The sequence below is a fragment of the Myxine glutinosa genome, chromosome 8 (genome assembly GCF_964187855.1).
Source record: "Myxine glutinosa chromosome 8, kmMyxGlut1.1, whole genome shotgun sequence".
Classification (NCBI taxonomy): Eukaryota; Metazoa; Chordata; class Myxini; order Myxiniformes; family Myxinidae; genus Myxine; species Myxine glutinosa.
The window spans coordinates 34522990-34540999 of record NC_136268.1 but is presented as its reverse complement, the minus strand read 5'-3'; the positions used below and the strand labels follow the sequence as shown (position 1 = coordinate 34540999).

The 18010-nt window shown below is 46.0% G+C and overlaps 1 protein-coding gene across 1 annotated transcript in view; it reads right to left on the bottom strand.

Moving 5' to 3' along the window:
* The window catches only part of MFSD2A (MFSD2 lysolipid transporter A, lysophospholipid), a 188188-nt gene that overhangs the window by 23814 nt on the left and 146364 nt on the right, over positions 1–18010 (bottom strand). The window contains exon 11 of the mRNA XM_078783177.1: positions 6783–6866. Within this exon, the coding sequence (XP_078639303.1) occupies positions 6783–6866 (84 nt within the window). The remainder of the gene's footprint in view (positions 1–6782; positions 6867–18010) is intronic.

The window sequence follows — 18010 nt, the reverse complement described above, 5'->3', positions numbered from 1 at the left end:
CAGTAGTCCAGACGGGAGGTGATGAAGGCGTGGATGAGGGTTTCTGCAGCCGTGGAGGAGAGGGATGAGCGGAGACGGGCAATGTTTTTCAGGTGAAAGAAGGCTGACTTTGTGATCTGTTTAGTGTATTTGTCGAAGGAAAGGGTTTGGTCAAAGATGACGCCAAGATTCCGGATGTGAGGGGAGGTGGATACTGGGATACCGTCGATGTTGAGGGCAAAGTTATGGGTGGATTTTGTGAGCGTTTTTGGGCCAATGATGATTATTTCAGATTTATCACAGTTAAGCTTGAGGAAGTTGATTTGAAGCCAGGATTTTATTTCAGTGATGCAGTTTGTCAGGATAGAGTGGGTGTCGGTGGAGACGGACTTGGTGGAGATGAAAAGCTGGATGTCATCGGCGAAGCAGTGGAATTGGAGACCATGACGGCGGATTAAGTGACCGAGCGGGGACAGGTAAAGGATGAAGAGGAGGGGGCCAAGAACTGAACCTTGGGGGACATGAAGAAGGACAAGTTTTGTCACTGATCCCGGTGCGTACCCTGGTTAGAATAGGTACACCGTATCCCTGCGTGTCGTCAGAGGCAACTAAAAGGGTTGGCGTCAGGAAGGGCATCCAGCCATAAAAACATTGCCTCAAAAAGAGAACCATGACAATTACAACTACATATGGACAGGGTACAGCCCGAGGGGGACCCCACTCCCTATCGTCAAAACTCAAGGTGTGGAACCTGATTGAAGCAAGGGTGGAAATCACTCCATTTATGATGAAACGTCTGATGCCCGAAGTGGAGATCGGTTTCTGAGGTTTGGGACATGGAATGTAGGGACAATGACAGGGAGATCAGGAGAAGTGGTGGAAGTATTTGTCAGAAGAAGAGTGGACATATGTTGTGTACAGGAGACGAGATGGAAGGGAAGTGGTGTGAGAATGGTGAAGGGTAGGCAGGGACAGAAATACAAGTTTGTGTGGCAAGGGTGCCCAGAAGGCGTGAATGGTGTTGGTGTTCTGTTTTCTGAGGAGTTTGTAGACAGCGTGGTGAGTGTGACGAGAGTGAGTGAAAGGTTGATGATGGTGAAAATGATGATTGGAAAGATCTTGGTGAACGTCATCTCGCGATATGCTCCGCAGGTCGGTCGGAGCAATGAAGAGAAGGACAAGTTCTGGTGTGCAATAGAGAAGCTGATGGAAAACGTGAAAGATGAGGAAGTTGTTGTGGTAGGAGGAGACCTAAATGGAAATGTGGGAAGGAGTATGGACGGTTTTGAGGGAGTTCATGGGGGTTACGGATATGGTGTGAGAAATGGAGAAGGTGAAAGGATTTTGGAGTTTGCTGATGGAGCTGATTTGTCGACTTGAAATACTCAGTTTCAGAAAGAGGATAATAAGCTTGTTACATACACGTCAGGTGGGTCGACGACAACCGTCGACTACCTGCTGGTGCGTAGGCGAGATAGGGGGAACCTCCGGGACACAAAGGTGATCCCGGGGGAGGAGGCTGTTTCACAGCACCACTTGGTTGTCTGCGACATAAGGGTGAAAGGTGCAAGGAGAGCTCGGCAGGTGAAGTACCAACCGAGAATGAAGGTGTGGAGGTTGAAAGAGGTGACAGTGAGGCAGGCATTAAAAGAGAGGCTGAGTATGGTAGAGGATGATGTGGTTGAGCTTGAAAGTGGTTGGATGTCAATGAAAGATAGTCTGTTGGGAGCCGTTGGTGAGGTATGTGGATGGACAAAAGAACCACCGAGGCACTCGGAAACATGGTGGTGGGATGATGAAGTTGGAAAGAAGATTGACGAGAAGAGGAAGAAGTTCAAGGAGTGGCAGAAGGATAAGAGTATGGGGGCAGAAAAGGCAGAGCATGAAAGTTATAAGGCAGCCAAGAAGGCTGCAAAGAAAGAGGTAGCAAAGGTGCAGGAGGCATGCAGGAAAATGTTCGGAGAACGCTTGGATTCGAAGAGGGTCACAGAGCGGTATTCAGGATTGCAAAGCAGATAGCGAAAGAGGTGTGATGTGATGGCGGTGTGTTGCTTGAAGGATGAAGTGGGACAAATCGTTGTGGACCCAGATGGAATTAAAGGAAGATGGAAGAGAAATATGGAAATACTTTTGAATGCAGAGAATGAATGGGATGGCAACATAGAGAGTAACCCAGTTTTAGGACCGGCAGAGAAGATAACCGAGAAGGAAGTTGAGGAAGCGATAAAAGCAATGAAGAGTAGAAAAGCGGGAGGGCCGACGGGAGTTGTGGGAGATATGTTGAAGGCAGCGGGAAATTGGGGTGTGAAGAGCATGACAGAGATCTGCAATCTGGTGGTGAAAGAAGGTCGCATTCCAGTGGATTGGGAACTGAGTACCCTCGTCCCTCTATACAAGGAGAAAGGTGACCCTCTGGACTGTGGCTTGTATCGAGCGATAAAGTTATTGGAGCATGAAATGAAGGTATTGGAAAGGGTGTTGGAGAGGAGGATAAAGAAGAAAGTGAAGATTGACGAAATGCAGTTTGGATTTATGCCAGGAAGAGGAACGACAGACGCACTTTTTATTGTGAGGCAGTTGCAGGAGAAGTGCATGGAGAAGAGGAAGAAGTTTTCTTGGGTTTGTTGATCTGGAGAAAGCATTCGATAGGGTTCCACGTGAAGTAGTGACATGGTCATTGAGGAAGTTAAGAGTGGAGGAATGGTTGATCAGAGTAGTGATGGCAATTTACAAAAGAGCACGCACAGCGGTATGGACGAATGACGAGAACAGTGGTGAGTTTGAGGTGAAGGTGGGAGTGCATCAGGGGTCGGTACTAAGTCCACCACTATTTGTAGCTGTGATGGAGGTGCTGGCTCGGAACGTAAAGGAGGGTTTACCGTGGGAGTTGTTGTATACAGATGATCTGGTGTTGATTGCAGAAAGTATGGATGGACTGAAGGAGAAGATGAACAAGTGGAAGGAATGTATGGAGGCAAAAGGTCTGAAGGTGAATATCGGAAAAACGAAGGTGATGGCAAGTGGTAAAGCATGTGGTGAGGTGGAAAGAACTGGGAAGTGGCCGTGTGCTGTGTGCAGGAAGGGTGTCGGAGTGAACTCCATTCAATGTACAATGTGCGCTGAGTGGGTTCATCAAAAATGTGGTGGTTCGAGAGGGTCATTAACCAGTGTGACAGCTACATTCAAGTGTAAGGTGTGCACAGAGGGAGCTGTAGATGGAGGAAATGTTGAGTTGGATTTTGGAGACGGCGTGGTACTGGAAGGTGTGAAAACATTTTGTTACCAAGGAGACATGCTGAATGGAGAAGGTGGATCAGACTCGGCAACGGTTGCTGGAGTGAGATGTGCATGGAAGAGGTTTCGGGAACTGACTGGCGTGCTGACAAGGAGGGGAGTGTCGTTGAAGCTGAAGGGAAAGGTGTATGCTGCATGTGTGAGAAGTGTTATGATTTATGGGAGCGAGACATGGGTAATGAATGTAGAGCAGCAACGAAGGCTGGAAAGGGTGGAAATGCAAATGGTTCGGTGGATGTGTGGAGTATCGTTGAGAGAGAGGAAGAGAAATGATGAATTGCGAAAGATGATGGGAATAGAGCCTGTGATGGATGCTGTGAAGAGAAACAGTTTGAGATGGTTTGGTCATGTGTTGAGGAAGGATGAAAGTGACTGGTTGAGAAGAGTGATGGAAATGAATGTAGAAGGAAGTAGAGGACGGGGAAGACCGAGAAAGACTTGGCTAAAGATGGTCGAAGAAGAAATGCGGGCAAGGGGGTTAACAAGGGGAGATGCAGAAAATAGGGCAAAATGGAGAAGATTGTCATGGGGACCGCAAGGCTAACCCCCCTCTTGCAGGGAAAATGGCCTTAAAATGCCTGTTGTTGTTGTCACTGATCCACACATAATAATGTCAAAGTGGATTTTTTAAAGAAATTTTAACAAATATATTAAAAATGAAATACAGAATTATCTCATTTACATAAGTATTCAACCCCCTGAGGCAATACTTCGTATAAGAGCCTTTGGCAGTGATTACAGCTTGGAGTCTTCTTGGGTATATCTGTATCAGCTTTGCACATCTGGGTTTGGGGAGTTTCTCTCATTCTTCTTCACAGATTTGCTCAAGCTCTGTCATGTTGAATGGGGAGCATCGGTGAACAGCAATCTTCAAGTCTTTCCACAGATTCTCAATGGGATTAAAGTCTGGGCTTTGGCTGGGCCACTCAAGGACTTTCAAGTTCTTGTTCTGAAGCCATTCCAGTGTCGCTTTGGCTGTATGCTTGGGGTCATTGTCTTGTTGGAACTTCAATGTTTTAAGGTATTTTGCACTTTGAAGCAGGTTCTCCTCAAGGATTTGCCTGCATTTGGCACCATTCATTGTTCCCTCTATCCTTACAATTATCCCAGTCTCTACCGCTGAAAAGCATCCCCCTAGCATGATGCTGCCACCACCATGCTTCACAGTAGGGATCATGCCTGATCCTCATGGGTGATGAGCTGTGCTCAGTTTCCGCCAGACATTACGCTTTACATTCAGGTCAAAGAGCTCAATTTTCCTTTCATCAGAACACAGAATCAGACCACAGACTCATCAAACCTCCAGGTGTGCTGTCACTTGCCTTTTTCTCAGAAGTGGTTTCTGTCTGGCCATTCTCCCATAATGCCTAGATTTGTGAAGTGCTTCAAAGACTGTTGTCCTTCCGGCAGGTTCTCCCATTTCAGCCAAGGAATTCTGTAGTTTTGTCAGAGGGGTCAATGGTCATTGTGTTATTGGTCTACTCCCTGACCAAAATCCTTCTTGTCCGGTTGCTCAATTTGGTCAAATTGCCAGCCCAAGGAAGATTCTGGGTCGTTCCATTTTCTAATGATGGAGCTCACTGTGCTCTTGGGACTTTCAAAACTATAGAAATTGTTTTATACCCTTCTCCAGATCTATGCTTCCTCACAATTCTATCTCGGAGTTCTACGGATAGTTCCTTGGACTGCATGGTAGAGTTTCTGCTATGACATGCACTGCCAACCGTGGGACCTTGTATAGAAAGGCGTTTCTTTCGAAATCATGTTCAATCAATCGAGTTGGCCACAGATGAACTCCAATCAAGTTGTAGAGATAAAGGATGATCAAAGGACATTGGATGCACCTGAGCTCAATTTGGAGTGTTATAGCAAAGGGGTTGAATAGTAATTTAGTCTAGACATTTAAGCTTTTCATATTTTATCATTTTGTAAAATGTTCTCAAAAAAAAAAAATTCCAATTTGTCATTATGGGGTATTATGTATAGAGCAGTGACAAAAAATCTCAATTTAATCCATTTTAAATTCAGGTTGTAACACAAATAATGCAAAAAAAAAGTGAATGGATGTGAATACTTTCTGAAGGCACTGTATATGATGATGGTACATTAAATTTGGTTATGGTATTTAGAAACAATGTAGTTTAAGGGCTCTAACCATTTGGAGAGAAAAAAGCATCGATTTTTCTCTATCGTAATGCATCTTACATCAATAATAGCTCAGAGATAAACACAAAATTGGAGAGGGTCAGGTTGATCTGTTTCACCAAATGGACTTGACAATATATTACACAGTTATGGCCACAGTGAACAACGATTTGCATGAAGGCTTAGCTTAGTTTTCCAACGAAATAAACAAACTTCTCGATCCTGATCCTTAATGTATCTTCTTCGCACTGTGCACGTAAAAAAAAAGAATGAATCACAGTTTATCCATCGAAGGGCAATCCAATGCAAAGAGTTTTACTGGCCTGAAACCGTGGGTTAACACAACCTCCATGTATTTTACTTCAATGTGGAAGTGCAAGGTCCAAACACAATGTGGAAGTGCAAGGTCCAAGACTGCCTGACCTACAGCGACGGGCCGTTAATCCCAAACAAAGTTAAAATTCCCTGAACCGCAGCGCATTTGTTCTCAGTTGGAGCAGGTACAGCGACAACAATTCACCAACTGATATACTGAGAGAGATATAATATTGTAAGTTCAAGATCACAAGTTCTAAGAAAATGAAAATGTTGTCCAATTTCCATAATCATTTATAAGCATCAGTGATATTGATTTTCAAAATAATGAGTTATCCCAGCATTTGAGTGGTCGTAAGTTAAAAAGCAGGATATTTCAGTTTGCCGCAAGCATGTTTTGAGCTGTGTTGGAGTATCAACTTTGATAAAGTTAAACCAAAATAAAAATGCAGTGCCTGCTGGGGAAGGTGCATCATGGAGCGCGGTGTCCATACGGGGACGCAATGCTGTCTGTCACTCTGTCTGCATTTAGACTGTAGATGTCAGATATGTCAAGGGATCTGCCAAAAAGAGTGGGTCATTATGTACAAGTGCCACAGACAAAATGTCTGCTTTGAGCTAGCTGCACGCTAAGTGTTACGTTCTAGATATGGCACAAGTTTGATTTTTTTTTTTTTTTTTTTTTTTGCATACAAGATCGAGGCTCGTGAAAGAGCGAAAAATTGATTGAACAATTGATTGAACAAAATGCCTCTCCTGTGCCTAGATTACATTGTTAAACTTTTAGGATAATTAAAAATTTAGGATCATAAACACCAGGTGAGAGGATAAATCCCAACAAGCAATGCTCCAATAACGTGTGACATGGAAGATATTGGTGTGTACAAAATGGTAACTTTTTTTTTTTTTTTTTTGTATACAAAGTCGAGGCTCGTCTAAGAGCTAACACATTAAACACACAAAAAGACAAACAGACACATAAAACATAAAATGAAGGGAGCGGGAGACTCCCAGTAAACATAAAATATGGAACTACATGGTTTCCTCACCAGCATGCCAACAAACATCGCAGTTTTCTTCCCAAATCTTCCGAGAAACCACTGCCAGAAAGGAATCCCAAGTGCAGCCATTACCTATGTCAGAAAAAGATACGTGTAAAACACTCTGTCTGCATTTTTCGTTGCAGCTTCGTTGTTGCCCAAGCTTCGTTGTTGCCCATCCACAATCAGTTTACTATTTTGCAATGCAACATTGTGTCAAACAACTACTAAATAATATAACTATAAAATACATGTACTAGCTTGAAGAACAGATATACAATATGTAATAATAATAATAGTAATTAAAACTATTAAATTAAAACTAATTAAATACCACTCCTCCCCCCCAAACACTGTAAAAATTGTTCTGTGTTATAATCATGTACGTTTGTATTACATAGATTTAGCTTAATTGGTTTGCATTACAAACGATCACCTCAAGCAAGTGTCGTCCCTACCCTCCCCCCAACTTAAACACAAACACCCTCCGCCCCACAGCATGTGCTGCTCAGCTGTTTGATTCAATGTGCCAACGGTTGAAAGTCACGTGCTTGAGTTTCCGGTACACGGCTTTGATTGGTGTGTCCAGCGTTGCCCACAACAATGTTCGGATTGGTAAAGGGTGGTTTAGAATTATTTTCTTCACTCTTGAGAAAGGTCAACGGAGGCACCTTTGTTTCATGTTGCAGGCTGAAATACGTTTTTGTTTAATTCAAGGTTGAAGAAAACCTCAAGTGGATAAATACACACAGTATAGAGTGAGAGGAGAGGGGAAGGGCGGGGAGTGAGAGGAGAGGGGAGGGGAGAGGGGTGGGAGGGGGGAAAAGGGGGAAAGGAGGGAAAGGAGTGAAAGGGGTAGGGAAGGGGGGAGAGAAGAGGGGGAATGGGGCGGGGAAGGGGGAGGAAGCAGGGGGGAAAGGGGAAGGGAGGAGGGGGAGGCAGAGAGAAAGATAACAAATTTACCTGTGCAAAGAGAACTTTAACCTCAGGTAAAAAAGGGAATTGTAATACCCTCCGCCATCACGCCAGGTGGCGCTACATGGTACACATTTACATCGAGAATGTATGCCCCTCCCCACCCCCCTTCCTCAACACCCACTTGTGAGGCTGTGGACACATAGCCTATGTTATCCCCCACACAAAGTTGTATTTACACCCAGAGTTCGGAGTTTTAACTTAAGATGTGGCTGTGCATAAGGAACAAAGCCACAGACAGAGAGAAAGAGAGAGACAGAGAGAGAGATTTGCCTTTTATATGTATATGAATGAATGAATGATCGTTTTGAGGCCATTTTTCCCCGCTAGAGCGGGGGTTAGCCTTGCGGGCCCCATGACAATCATGGTTCCCTGTTTGAGGCAATGTTTCTTTCTGGCCGGATGCCCTTCCTGACGCCAACCCTTAGTTGCCTCTTACGATGCGCAGGGATACGGTGTACCTATTCCAAATTGGGGTACACACCGGGATCATTCATCCCAGCAAGCTGGTACTCAATTTGCCCACCTCGGAAGGATGACAGGCTAAGTCAACGATCGACTGGGATTCAAACTAAAGATCCTAGGATCCCAAGCCTGCGCCCTAACCGCTAAGCCAACACCAGGCTGCCTTTTACATGTACTGTATAGATATATACCGTTATTTCACGTTATTATTATTTCATGTTATTATTTCACTGCATGGCCTTTTCAGCATTCTCCTCCGAACATGACTGGTTCATGATGCTCAGAACCCACGTTAAAATCCCATGTACTACGTGTACTTTTCAATTCTCTACCAAAAGTCCTTGTAGTACATATAACAGTGCTTTGATGTCTCCTTGTGTCTTTGTCCTGCATGTGATTTATGGACCAACTCATCCATGAGCCTGAGTAAATGTAATAAATAAATAAATAAATAAAAATCTGATGTTCTTAAATCATTTCCTCAAACAGGCCATGATGAAAGCCACCCGAGACTATGAACATTGTGTGTTGAAATAACTATTCACACTTCACTTGAGAGAGATCATGCAAAACATCGGCGCATTCTTGTGTACACCACAATAACCATGTATTTGTTAATAAATGTGTCAGAAAAACATGTTGGCAATAAATTTGGTCTGGAAACTTTCATTTTATATACATCATGTGATTAAAAAAAAACAAACATCTTGTTTAACAGCGTTTGGGAATTGTTTTAGTGTTACCTCCACCACCGATGGTGGGCGGAGGTTATGTTTTCACCTGTTTGCTTGTCTGTCTGTGAACAGGATATCTCAAAAGTTATGGATGGATTCAGCCAAAACTTGGTGGATGAGTTGGTTAGGTGACGAGAACAAGCAGATTCGATTTTGGTTCAGGTCCGAATCCAAATCTGGCCTATCAGTGGGGTACAAAACGTCAACCGTTTAACCTGGCGGAGGTAATGCGCTCTACCGAGTGCCATTCTAGATGTTAATGCAATGCGCTTACACGTCTCGGAGTACATTTGTAGCCAATGGGTTTCTGTGTCCAAGCTCGGGCTCTTAGGCCTCGTTCAGATCTGTTCCTTTGGTTTCCTCCTATTCCTCATTTCCTGTTCATCACTTTCCTTACTCGTTGCCCTGCTGCCCCCACCAGACACGTTGCCTTTTCCTCCTCCATCACCTCACTTTTTTAGGAACCTCGACTCAGTTAAATAACAAACAAAACCAAATAAAATCAAACAAATAATACGACTGCATCATTTATCTTCCGAATAATGTATTCCCCTGGAATAAAGCGACGCAGGTTGTTACGATTCATCCAGTCAAATTAAATAATTAGTTAAATACACCCTTCTCCGTGGGGCAGACACCATTCCAACCACACATGAGGGGGAATTATGCGAGAAGGAGAACATCAGGAGCCCTCTCAGTAAGTTTGGTTACCCCGGTTCTTTTTTTGAAAGTGGGAATTAGTAAGAACAACATCACGTCCGGTGAATAACAACAGGACACGGATCAAGAAAACATGCCATGAGTGACCATTCCATGTGTAGCTGGGCTGTCTGAGAAAGTGAGAAGATCCTTCTCCAAGTTTGGTATCGTTACACCATATAAACCACACAGAAGTCTGTGCAGCCAGTCAGTTCATGTTAAGGACAAGATCTGGAAGGATAGGAAACGAGTCGGTGTATGACATCAACATATCTCAACAAAAGAGGAGGTTTAGGATTTAATCTGCTATTACATCTGTATTACATTCCAGTAACATCTCTATTACATCTATCCCACGTTGTCTGCAATCGTCACGAGTTGCCAGGATTGGTCAACATACCAATTCACCCTACCAACGGTTGTGGTCACGTGACGATTTCAAGCTTCTTCACTTCAACATTTGCTGTGGACAATGCGAGTGGATTCTTGCCAAAACGTAAGGCACTACCGACTTGCAAGTCGTGCTTTTTCAATTATAAACTTCTACTGATCTATTCCCTGGAATGTTAAGTTTTATGACTACCCATAAATATGCTTCCCACTCCTTCCTTATAGTGTAGCAGCATAGCAAACCTGTTGTGCATTTTGTGATACAAGCACCAAATTTGGCACAAATGTACATTAATATGTTGCGAACATTTTCAGATATTGGGCCACTTGAAATTCCGTAATTTTTTTTTTCAAATTTTTTCAAATTTCGTAATTTCAAATTTTTCGGGTGACACCGTCACAATTTCGGTCTTCGAGGCCGGCCGATATAGTGGGGCGGCTTAGCCCAAATATTCAAAAGAATTGTGCATTTTGTGATACAAGCACCAAATTTGGCACAAATGTACATTAATATGTTGCGAACATTGTGTGGTCAGCAATGAAGACGAGAGTCTGAATTACATGTATGCAAAAGACCTTGTGAACCAGTGAAGCAAATACACGGGTAAGCATGAATTAAATCTAGGGCATGACATAATTTCCATGATGTTTACCTCTACACTCAATGGTGGAAGGAGGTAATGTTTTGATCCCAGCTTGTCTGTATGTCTGTTTGTCTGTTAGTCCACAAAATTCCAGACAAAGCTTGTAGTAGTGGTAGTCGTAGTGGTAGTGGTGATAACAGAAATTGTTATATAGAACTGAACTTATATTATTATTATATGCAGAAAATAACTTCATTTCTATATGCCCTGCAGTGGACAGGTTAATTGGTTTATGCACTGAAGGGGTCACCCTGGTGTGCACTGCTGTGTTCTGCCTCACTGAGTTGTTCAGGTATGATGTACTCAGCACAAGCTTCCGGTCGGCCCGGAGGTGGGGGTGCGGGGCCTGTCACGGAACGTCAAAACAAACGGCCTGCCGGGGCCGCCCAAGAGTCGGGCGTGAGGGGCGCGTCCACTAATGGAACGCCTCTCGCTTCCCAGATCGAGGGCCACGTGGTCAGGAGAACCTCGTCCCTTCCGGTCACACTTTGCCTATCGGCCGGCCTCGAAGACCGAAATTGTGACGGTGTCACCCGAAAAATTTGAAATTACGAAATTTGAAAAAAATTGAAAAAAAAAATTACGGAATTTCAAGTGGCCCAATATCTGAAAATGTTCGCAACATATTAATGTACATTTGTGCCAAATTTGGTGCTTGTATCACAAAATGCACAATTCTTTTGAATATTTGGGCTAAGCCGCCCCACTATTAAGTTTATCATACTTCAGGAATTGCTTCACACAGGGTGTGCCTTTTTGCTTTCCTGAAAAAAATTTGGCAGTTGAGTAAAGCATGGAATTTATGACAAACTAGCTGAAAGCACCCGGCGTTGCCCGGGTTATTTTTGAATGAATTTACTACTATAATTCAGCTTTTACTCGCGGCCGTAGAAGATTGACTACTATAATTCAGCTCAGCTTTTAATTGCGAAATGGGCCCGGCCGAGGTGGGCCTCGACCGGCCTCACCACCGAGCCTATAACCTTCCCGGGGTCTGTCCCGGCATTTTTTGCATTAGAGGTTTCCTCCTATCTTTCACCGTTCAGGAGATTAGCTTGCGAAGACAAACAAACAAAAACTTTCTTTTATAATATAGAGAGAAGAGATGATGAAAACATTCAAAATAATCATGATGGTAAAGTAGATCAAGTCGAACCGACACCCTTGCAAGTTGGCAATTTTGTGTTTTAATGGGCAGTCATTTTCACCGTCATCGATGCTTCGACTGCATTGATTCTTCCTTCGATTTTTAATTACATGAAGGGAATCCAAATAATTTAGCAACGACTTCCCATAAATAAATTGTAAAGCCATAAAATGTATTGACAGGAAGTAGATTATCATCTGAGCAATGTTCATGCCCAAGATGCTATTTATCAAACCACGTAACACACACTATCTCGATCGTAAATACTGATGGACATTTAACAACTACTGATCAAACAAACTAAACTCAAGGCTATATACATTCTACAAACCGAGGAGATAATTGTGAGAATTGTTACAAAAAAAGTTTACTTCTCAAATCAATCTCTTAATTTGGATTATTTATTAATTTAACAAATAACCATGCATAGCTTCCCTGGTTGGCGTGTTTAGCATTACAATTTGAACCAATGGCTCATGATGCTCAAGGCCCGGCAGGATGACACTCGTCCCTACGCCGTCTAGCCTGGGTTTGAATCCCGACACAGCTATAAGCTGTCATGCCGGTGGTGCTCATGGAGGGGGTGAGGCATCAATGTGTGTGCCGTCCTTCAGATTGACGTTAAAACTTGGCGACCCGTCTGCTGGCATTAGTTGGTGGATGTTAAAGATCCCACGGTGTCCTTCGCGAAAAGTAGGCGAGCAAGCGCCGGCACCCTGACCCAAATTCCTGCTCCAACCTACAGGCACGGCCACGCTCCCATAAATGATGCAATCCTTAGCCACATTTTGTGTGCAGAGGAATAGAATGATGCTTGGAACCCAAACTCAAATCAGATATATGATACATTTCTTCATTGCCTCCTGATGTCAACCTTTACTTGCCCTATACATTGACATATTAGTATATGCTATTTATTTCATATATTGTTCAAAGCATGACATCTGCTTCAAAGGTCTACAATGTACAGTATTTCAAGGAATGAATGTCTCCTGCTAGTTACAGAATTCCAATTTTTACGACGTAGCTCGTAGGGCAATGCCGTCTGGAAGTGTTTGTCTCTCCGGTGTATGCATGCATTTATGTCCCTTCCGCCGACATTTTGTGGGTTTATTCCCTTTAAAATTCGTTTTCTCTGCAACCGTAGGTCCAATTGATAAAATTTTCACCATCGGAGCGCCTCCTCCTATAGAATTTTAATGATAATTATGACATCAAAGGTCATGTGGTATGGGCGCCATCTTGGGAAAACAAACAAACAAAAAAAAAAACCTTTGCGCCTCTATATCTCCGAAACTGCTCTATGGAAAAATTGAAAATTTGGCTCATTGTAAAGTACTCCCCATGGGGAATAACATATGCTAATAATGAAGTCATAGGTGCCTTCATTATGACATCATAAATGGAGAAGTAAAATGCTTGATCCAATCAGTATGAAATTTCTTGTGCGTAATCTAGGGATAAATTGGCCATGAAAACAAATTTGATACGTCATCGATCACGTGGTTCGGCAGCCATATTTTTACGGTGTAGCCCATAAGGCAATGCTGCCTGGAACAGAGTTTGGCTGTCCATCCGGTGGATGTATATATGTATGTATGTCTGTCTGTCTGTCCCTCACAAACGTCCACCAATCAGAGCTGAGGATCTGGTCACCCGACAGGGGGAGACGGCAGATCCTCCACTCAGCAGATCCAAGCCTGGCTACGCCGTTGTTAGACCATCGGTCTTGTTTAAATGGTCCACGCTCAGATATTGCCTTTGTTTGCAGAGTTCATTCGTTTCCTTTTCCCTTTTTCCAGATTGTGTGAACATCCGACCTGGGTTATGATACAAGCAATTACACCATTGAACAACAGATTGTTGTCAGTGTCCGAGTTCAAGAAATGTCCACAAACAGGGAAAACAATGGAAGAGGTGCGCATCTCGACTTCTAACAACGACCTAAATCGAATATTGTATTTTTAACATGAATCAGAAAATTAACCTGCAGTTTAGAAGTACTTAGTCTCTGAATTTGTCCCGATCGCACATGCGCAGGAAGAGCGAGATAATTTTTTTACTGTGTCTGTCTGGCTGTCTAACAAAATTGAAAACCATTCCGAATGGGAAACTTATTGGTTTTAGGGACGTCATAAATTACACAAACTAATGTACCGTGTTAAATAAGGTAGTAGTGCAATAGCCACTGCGTCAACGGCGGCCTACAATCGTTAAAGCCTGCTATTGGCTGAACGGTTAAGGTGGCTGTCTTGAGATCTTAGGGTCCTGAGTTCAAGTCCATGACCATGCCGTTGAATTAACACCAAGTGGGTTGACTCAGCCTGTCATCCTTCCGAGGTTGGCAAAATGATTACCAGCTTTACTGCAAAAAAATGAGCGATTCGAGTATCCTGTGTTGGAGTGGCGACCCGTCCAGGATTGTGCCAAATCGCCTAGGAAACTGCTCTCGGGGGCTCTATGCATCTGAAGATGCAAAAGGAGTGGTGTTCTTCTTACAATATATAATCTCAATTTATTTATATACTTTAACACTGCAGAACATAAATCGCCTTCTTATTGCTTTATAAAAAACCTCCAGTTTTGCAGTATTTGGCCATGTCATACAAGGTGGTGTACAAGACCGCATCAATGGCGGTAAACTTCCGGATTTTTTAATACAACCTTTAAATTCTTTCTTTTCTTTTTTTTCCCAATTGAATTATATACCTGAACACTGCGTGGGGTAAGGTGTTCTATGAAGTCTCTAGCTTAACTTGTGTTTGATGCAGCAACAGGAAATGCATGCAGAAGAATGGTGACTGATGGAAATACGAACGGACTAAACTTCACCTTTCACTCGAGTCTTAAACAAACATTGACTTCAGTCTAACCAAGGCTCATCAAGTATCAGTCCTTTTTATTAGTCCTATTAGTCCTATCAAGTATTAGTCCTCCAAGTATCAGAAGGACCTTTTAAAGCCAATGTGAAAGTGGAGTCCGTCTTCATAATTCATTACAATGTCAATGTTTCAATGACCTCACCTCTATCCTCGCTCCTCCTGCTCTCGTTCCTCCGTCCACTCCAGCCAGCCCACGTCACATGCATTCTTCCAGAACCCCTCTCACGTGATCACCCTCGCCAATTCCAAGCTGAACCCACACCTCCATCCCTCCATCAAGTCATCCATCAAATCTGACTTTGTATCTGTTGCTTGTACTCCTCGCTCTCCCCAGTTATTCAAGAATGCTTCCCATCGGCACCTTGATCCCATATCCATCCCTGCTCTGTTACACTTTTTCCAACCCCCTTCCCCAACCCTCCCTCTTCCTCTTCCTTTCTGCCACCCATCCACTAAAGTGCAATATTTGTCTGCCTGTCTTGTGTTGATCCTCTGTCTGAAGTTTCACCAAGAGTGTGAAGCTTCATCTATACATAGGAAGCCCCCAGAAATTGTAATTATAAAGTAGAGCAGAGTGCTGGAATCTATTCAATTGCCAAATGCCACTTTCAGTCGATAACTTTTTGATTAACACATTTTTACACAACACAATGAAATGAAAGTTTTTTTTTGAATAAATAAATAAATAAATCCAGTTAATGTAGAATTTATTTTATTTAATTTTTTTTAAAGGTATTTGGGAGAGGCCACCCCAATATTGTTTTACTCTCATGCACCCTGAATGAGTGGGATTGCTATTATGTATCCCTTATGGGTGGGTGGGAGGCTGCAAACTGCGGGCACAAACCAGTGAGAACACAGCAGTTTGAGGCAACTGCATAACGAAATGTAAAATAATAATGTACTTTCTTTGGAGCTGAAAGCGACGTGGGGTGCCGAGATCGACGAAACTTGGCACTTACAAGAGGAGCGCAAGTCCAAAGGAAGTTTTATCGAAAGAAGAAATGTGGCAGAATGGCCTTAACTACGTACATAAAGCGAGCCCGATTAGAATACCTGACTTAACGCAACGAGAGGGTGACCCAGGGGGGCTCGAGTCCAGTTTAAGTAGTAATGTGAAGGAGAAAATGATCATGAGGAGAAAATTTCCCCTTTGAGGGAAGCGTTGTTCATATCACAAAGTGAAGAAACAGCCTTCTCAGCTTTTCCCATTCCATAACGATAACGCACAGTTGCCAAGACCGAGATATATTTTTTCCGGCGACGTACAAATCTCGAAAGATTTGTCTGCATTATCGTCGGTCAAGCAACCGAGCTTTGACGTCCGATTAAGCAAAGCGGTTAGTATACCTCTTCGGGAGCGAAAATGGGAGCACATCGAAGAGTGACCCTAAAGTAACCCGGCCCACACAACCTCACGTCACCCGAGGTGGTTTTTTTAAGGAGCTCGCCTCCGATTGGGCAAGAGGGGATCAGGCCATCAGCTGGTGAGGTGGGGCTGTGACGCTAAGCCTCGGCTCCACCCCTCAACCTCCACGTCCTTTTCCATTGGCTTCAACAGTTCAACTTGAGAGTTAGAAAGAGGATGGGTGGGGCAGGCTTCGCATGCTTTCGAACCGATGGAATTTCCATTGTTGGAATGAAACCAACGACGTCGCATCAGAGAGTACACGTGTACACGTGGAGAGAGATGGGCACGATTCTCAATCCTTCAGTGAAACAGAGTGGGTGAGGGGAGGGAGAGCAGGGGGAGGGAGAGCAGGGTGGTGAGGGGGAGGGAGAGCAGGGTGGGTGAGGGGGAGGGAGAGCAGGGTGGGTGAGGGGGAGGGAGAGCAGGGTGGGTGAGGGGGAGGGAGAGCAGGGTGGTGTGAGGGGGAGGGAGAGCAGGGTGGGTGAGGGGGAGGGAGAGCAGGGTGGGTGAGGGGGAGGGAGAAGCAGGGTGGGTGAGGGGGAGGGAGAGCAGGGTGGGTGAGGGGAGGGAGAGCAGGGTGGGTGAGGGGGAGGGAGAGCAGGGTGGGTGAGGGGGAGGGAGAGCAGGGTGGGTGAGGGGGAGGGAGAGCAGGGTGGGTGAGGGGGAGGGAGAGCAGGGTGGTGAGGGGGAGGAGAGAGCAGGGTGGGTGAGGGGGAGGGAGAGCAGGGTGGGTGAGGGGGAGGAGAGCAGGGTGGGTGAGGGGAGGGAGAGCAGGGTGGGTGAGGGGAGGGAGAGCAGGGTGGGGGAGGGAGAGCAGGGTGGGGGAGGGAGAGCAGGGTGGGGGAGGGAGAGGGAGAGCAGGGTGGGGGAGGGAGAGGGAGAGCAGGGAGGGAGAGGGAGAGCAGGGAGGGGAGGGAGAGCAGGGGTGGGGGAGGGGGAGGGAGAGCAGGGTGGGGGAGGGGGAGGGAGAGCAGGGTGGGGAGAGGGGGAGTGGGAGAGCAGGGTGGGGGAGGGGGAGGGAGAGCAGGGTGGGGGAGGGGGAGGGAGAGCAGGGTGGGGGAGGGGGAGGGAGAGCAGGGTGGGGGAGGGGGAGGGAGAGCAGGGTGGGGGAGGGGGGGGAGGGAGAGCAGGGTGGGGGAGGGGGAGCAGGGTGGGGGAGGGGGAGGGAGAGCAGGGTGGGGGAGGGGGAGGGAGAGCAGGGTGGGGGAGGGGGAGGGAGAGCAGGGTGGGGGAGGGGGAGGAGAGCAGGGTGGGGGAGGGGGAGGGAGAGCAGGGTGGGGGAGGGGGGAGGGAGAGCAGGGTGAGGGAGGGAGAGGGAGAGCAGGGTGGGGGAGGGGGAGGAGAGCAAGGGTGGGGGAGGGGAGGGAGAGCAGGGTGGGGAGGGGGAGGGGGAGGAGCAGGGTGGGGGAGGGAGAGCAGGGTGGGGAGGGGGAGGGAGAGCAGGGTGAGGGGAGGGGGAGGGAGAGCAGGGTGAGGGAGGGGAGGGAGAGCAGGGTGGGTGAGGGGGAGGGAGAGGCAGGGTGGGTGAGGGGAGGGAGAGCAGGGTGGGTGAGGGGGAGGGAGAGCAGGGTGGGTGAAGGGGAGGGAGAGCAGGGGTGGGTGAGGGGAGGGAGAGCAGGGTGGGTGAGGGGGAGGGAGAGCAGGGTGGGTGAGGGGGAAGGAGAGCAGGGTGGGTTGAGGGGGAGGGAGAGCAGGGTGGGTGAGGGGAGGGAGAGCAGGTTGGGTGAGGGGGAGGGAGAGCAGGGTGGGTGAGGGGGAGGGAGAGCAGGTTGGGTGAGGGGGAGGGAGAGCAGGTTGGGTGAGGGGGAGGGAGAGCAGGTTGGGTGAGGGGGAGGGAGAGCAGGTTGGTGAGGGGGAGGGAGAGCAGGGTGGGTGAGGGGGAGGGAGAGC